Raw genomic sequence first — 4,445 nt, forward strand, 5'->3', positions numbered from 1 at the left:
CTGCAACTGCGGCTTCGGCCCTGCTGATCCCCCAACCAGCGCTCTGGTCCCTTCTCCAACCACATTCCTGCCAGGCTCAAGCCTGCCTCCTCCAGCAAGTCTGACTGGACTGCTCCAGCCAGTCTGTCCTTGAGGGCTGCCAGGTAAAATACAGGCCACCCAGTCATAATTGAATTTCAGATAAATAACTGATACCTTTTAGTATAAACATGTCTCAATTATTGTTACCATAGGACACACTTATACTACAAGAAATTGTTTATGTGAAACTCAGTAACTGGGCATCTGTTTTTTATTTTGTTTCACTAAACCTGAAAGTTTACTCCAACCTCCCCCCACCACACACACACACACGTGCGCGCACACGCACACACACGCACACACGCACACACACACACACATGGCAGGAAGTGCTGGCTCCCGAACTGGCCTGGGTCTGCGCCCACGCACGCACACACACACGCACGCACACACACGTACACGCACGCACACGCACACACGCACATGCACACGTGCACGTGCGCGCACACACACACTCACACGCACACACACACGGCTGGAAGTGCTGGCTCCCGAACTGGCCTGGGTCTGCGCCCCTTCTGTCAATCATGGGAGCCAGGAAAGGCATCAAGTCCAAAGGCAGAAGACAGGCCCGAGGCATCAGGAGCCGAGGTCTGCAGAGGGGCGCTGCGTCGCCCCCCCACAGCGCGAGGCAGCCCTCACCCAGCCTGCCCCCGGGGCGCCCCATGCTCCGAGAGCATTGGTTCCCTTCCTGCGCCATCTCCCATCTCCCAACAGCACCCACCCCCCGGGCTGGGCCGCGGTGCTCCCTGCCCTCTCACCGGCAGCCCACAGACACTCGCACTCAGGTGTGGCTCCTGGTACCTGAAACTTACCCCTGTCTTGGGCCAGAGGAACCCTGCCTTTCACAGGCAGATTTGCCGGTGGGGGCAGGGCTGAAGCACCTCTGTGTCAGGGAACAGAGGAGTGTCAACTAGATGGGACCGGGACATTTGTGTCACCAGCATCTGGTTCATGGCCAGAGGTGCAGACTCTGGGCACCTGGCTCTGGGGTCCATGTTGTTGTCCCTTTGGCCCTGTCAGCCCCAACCCCTACAGGCTCAGCTACCAGCTCCAGACAAGGAAACTTCTGGAGAAGCCGCGGCTCCAGGCGACCCTCCGTCCCGCAGCCTGGAACACGAAGAGTTCAAGCTGGGGAAGTCCTGCCTCTCCCCACCGCTTCCGGCCCGGCCTCCAGGTCACCAGTGGGACCACCACCCAGCTTCTGACCCGGCTACGTGGAGCACGCATGTGCGACATCACTCTGGCTGCACCCGCCTGCGTGTGGGCCGCCCCTCACGCTCCCTGAGGGTCTTGCCATGCCTCCAGGCCCTCCTGACTGGGCCCCGAAGGCACGGTGCAGTGTCATCATCCAGCGAAGGGACATGCCTGCCCTTCCGAAGAGCACGCCGCCCTGGCGGGCCCAGCCAGACACCCTCCGACCGCCCTCCCTGAGCAAGTCCTCGCCTGGCTCTGCCTGCGCGGCTTCTGAAGCAGGTGGTCTGTCCCTCCGCCTTCCTGCCCCCTGCATCCCTCCATTTCCCCAGCTGTCCATCTGTCTGTCATCTGTCAGTTCATCCTTTCGGGTGTCTGTCCACCCATCCATCTGAGACACTCACTGAGGAAGCAGCCTGCCTTGTGTGCAGCCCTTGTGGGCGGCACGTGGTGTGAGTGGACACAGCCTGCAGGGGCAGGCACCATGGGGCAGGGTAGGTAGCCTGCAGCTTGGCCCTGTAGGGCAAGAGGTGGGCAGGAGGTACAAAGAGAGAGAAGTATTCTTGGGAGAGGCCCTGAGGGGCGGCGTGCGACTGGTGTCCAGGGACTCAGCACTCAGCACCCCAAGAAGTTGGTACTCGGTACCTCGTGGGGACTCAGCACTCAGCACCCCAAGGAGTTGGTACTCAGTGCCTCGCGGGGACTCAGTACTCCCAGGACTGGCTGGTTACTACTGCAGCAACTTTGTACTCAGCACTTGCGCTTTGCAGAGGCATAAAGAGCAGGAAGGGAGCAGACAGGAGGTGAGGCTGGGGGTCGGCAGGAGCCAGATCACGGAGGGCTACTCAGGAGGCTGGGGAGCTTGGATTTCAGCTGGGGGCGACGGGGAGCCCTGGGAGGAATCCGAGCGGGGAAAGGGCACACTCAGGCCCAGCTGGAGGCTCGGGTCACCAAGTCCGGTGTCCACATCTCACCTGTCCTTCAAAGGGTTGATTCTCTCACCTCAGCCAAGCCAGGCGCTGCCTTCCCAGCCACCCCGAGCCCGTTCCATGCCTCTCCTCCACCCCAGCACAGGCCAGCAGGGGAGGTAGGGTCATCAGAGGAGCCTAGGGCCAGGCCCAGGGGTGCCAGGATGCCGGAGCTGGCTCTGGAAGGACCGAGGAGGCCCCGGGCCAAGGTGAAGCAAGAGGCTAGCGCTTGGCCCACACCTGGGAGGGCCCTGGGCACTCCAGTGGGAGGCTGGTTTCGCTCTCCACCTCACCTGGGTCTCCTCCCGGCCGCCCAGGCCCTGGCCCAGCCCAGTGACTTCTTGCCTGGCAGATGGGAGAAAGGGTGTCTTTCTGGTATGTTCTCTTGCCTGCCTTCCTGGGACCCCCGCGGCCTCCTGCTCTGTCCCCCAGAATCAGAATTCAGCAGCCCCCAGCTGCCCTCACCTCTGCCTGGGGCAGGGCCCCCAGGGGAGCAGAGAGCCCGGCTGGCTACCCTGGGCCTCCCAGCCCAAGGCCAGCCCGGGCTGGAGGCCACAGCCCCTTCCTCCCAGGTGCTAGCTGCAGGGCAGAGCTGCACAGCTGGGGGCCCTGGCTCAGGGACTGGGGTGGACACACCCTGCCCGTCCAGGCCCCACACACTCACTAAGACCCGAGCCCTGGGGTCTCCAGGGTCTCCGACTGCATGGAGGATGGAAAGTAAAGCCCCTGCCGAGGGATCCGTTCGGTTCTGCCACCCTCACCTCAGCCTGGGCTCCAGGAGCCGCACAGGTGAGGCTGGTGGGGCTGGCTGGAGGGACCTCAGGTGTGGGTCCCACGCAGCGCCAGACTCACCTGCATGCTGGCAGCCCCGCTGGTCCCAGAGCCCCAGGAGCCGCCGGCGGTGCCAGAGCCAGCAGTTCCGAAGTGAGGCCGGGCGGGTCCTACCTGACTTCCGCGTGGGACTCACCTCCCTCTCCCTCTCCCTCTCCCGCCCTCTCCCTCCCGCCAGCCGCGGCCTCCTCTGTTGGTCCCTCCAAGCCCGCGCCCAGGCAGCGGGGGTGGAGCCAGCGAGAGGGCACACCCAAGGGTGCTGGAACACCCTCCAGAGGCCTTCGCCCTCACCTGTGGGGGGCGTTCCCCGGGAGAGGAGTTAGATTGGCATGCCCTCCTGGGGGGCCAGGGGGGGCACATGAGTGCTCACCGATGCCCTGGCTCCTCTGCTCCCCTTCGCCCTTCCTGACCCTCCCACGTCACCTTCAACATCCAACCCGCGACCCCCAAGTCCAGAGCTGATCCCCTCAGAGGAGAAACTGGGGCACCGAGGCTTGAGGATGAGACAGATCGAAAAAAGAAACTGTCTTCTTCCCCGCTGAGCCTCTGCTTCGTGGACCCCAGCTGTGGGAGCGGAGCCCTTGGGGTCTGAGAACAGGTGGCTGACCGCGCCACTGAGGGTATGGCTCCGCCATGTCCAGTGCGCCAAGGGCAGTGGCTGGGAGCAGGGAGGCGGGGTACCCAGGCTCTGAAAGCTGTCCCGAAGCTGAACGCACGGGGCAGGAGCTCAGCAGGACAAGGCACCTAGACAGCATGGGACAGCTGGAGGAGCAGGGAGCACCCATGTCCCAGCAGGGCACCCATGATGTCATGTGGGGCAGGAAGCGCCATGTCACAGGGAGCACCCATGATGTCAGGGCACAGCATCACGCAGCCCAAGCAACCCAGCGGTTGGTTCAGACCCTGGCTGACATTTGTTCTGGGATCCCCTGGGAGAGCATGGCCCCACCCATGCTTCTGCTAGGGGGGTCCATGGTAGCCGGCAACAGCAGCAGGGGCCAGGACTGAACTGTGAGGTGGCAAAGACAAGGGAGGGATTTGGACTCTGATGGAGCAAATTCGAGGCATGTTGTGATTGGCATGACGGCAAACCCCAGATGGCACCGACCAGAACAAGCTCGCCTGCCTCTCCCTCCCATACGTGAAGTCTGGGGGCGGCCAGTCCAGGACCAGTTATTAAGTTCTTGCTTTGCCACCTTAAACATGTGGTCCCCCCACACAGCTCAAAATGGCTGCTGGAGCACCAGGCATCACGTCCACACTGGAGCTGGCAGGAAAAAGAAAGAGTGCTCCACCCTCATGGTTAGTCAGTGGCCACACCTTAAAGCCAGGGAGCCTGGAAAGTGTGATCATTTTTCCTAAGAAAGGAGG

At 62.7% G+C, this 4,445-nt stretch overlaps 1 protein-coding gene across 1 annotated transcript in view; it reads right to left on the minus strand.

Moving 5' to 3' along the window:
* ANO9 (anoctamin 9) overlaps positions 1 to 3,101 on the minus strand; it is a 16,368-nt gene extending 13,267 nt beyond the window's left edge. The window contains exon 1 of the mRNA XM_015588658.1: positions 3,096 to 3,101. Coding sequence (XP_015444144.1) covers positions 3,096 to 3,101 — 6 coding nt within the window. The remainder of the gene's footprint in view (positions 1 to 3,095) is intronic.
* Between the last annotated feature and the right edge of the window lie 1,344 nt (positions 3,102 to 4,445).

This window comes from Pteropus alecto, unplaced genomic scaffold, assembly GCF_000325575.1.
Source record: "Pteropus alecto unplaced genomic scaffold, ASM32557v1 scaffold43, whole genome shotgun sequence".
Taxonomy (NCBI): domain Eukaryota; kingdom Metazoa; phylum Chordata; class Mammalia; order Chiroptera; family Pteropodidae; genus Pteropus; species Pteropus alecto.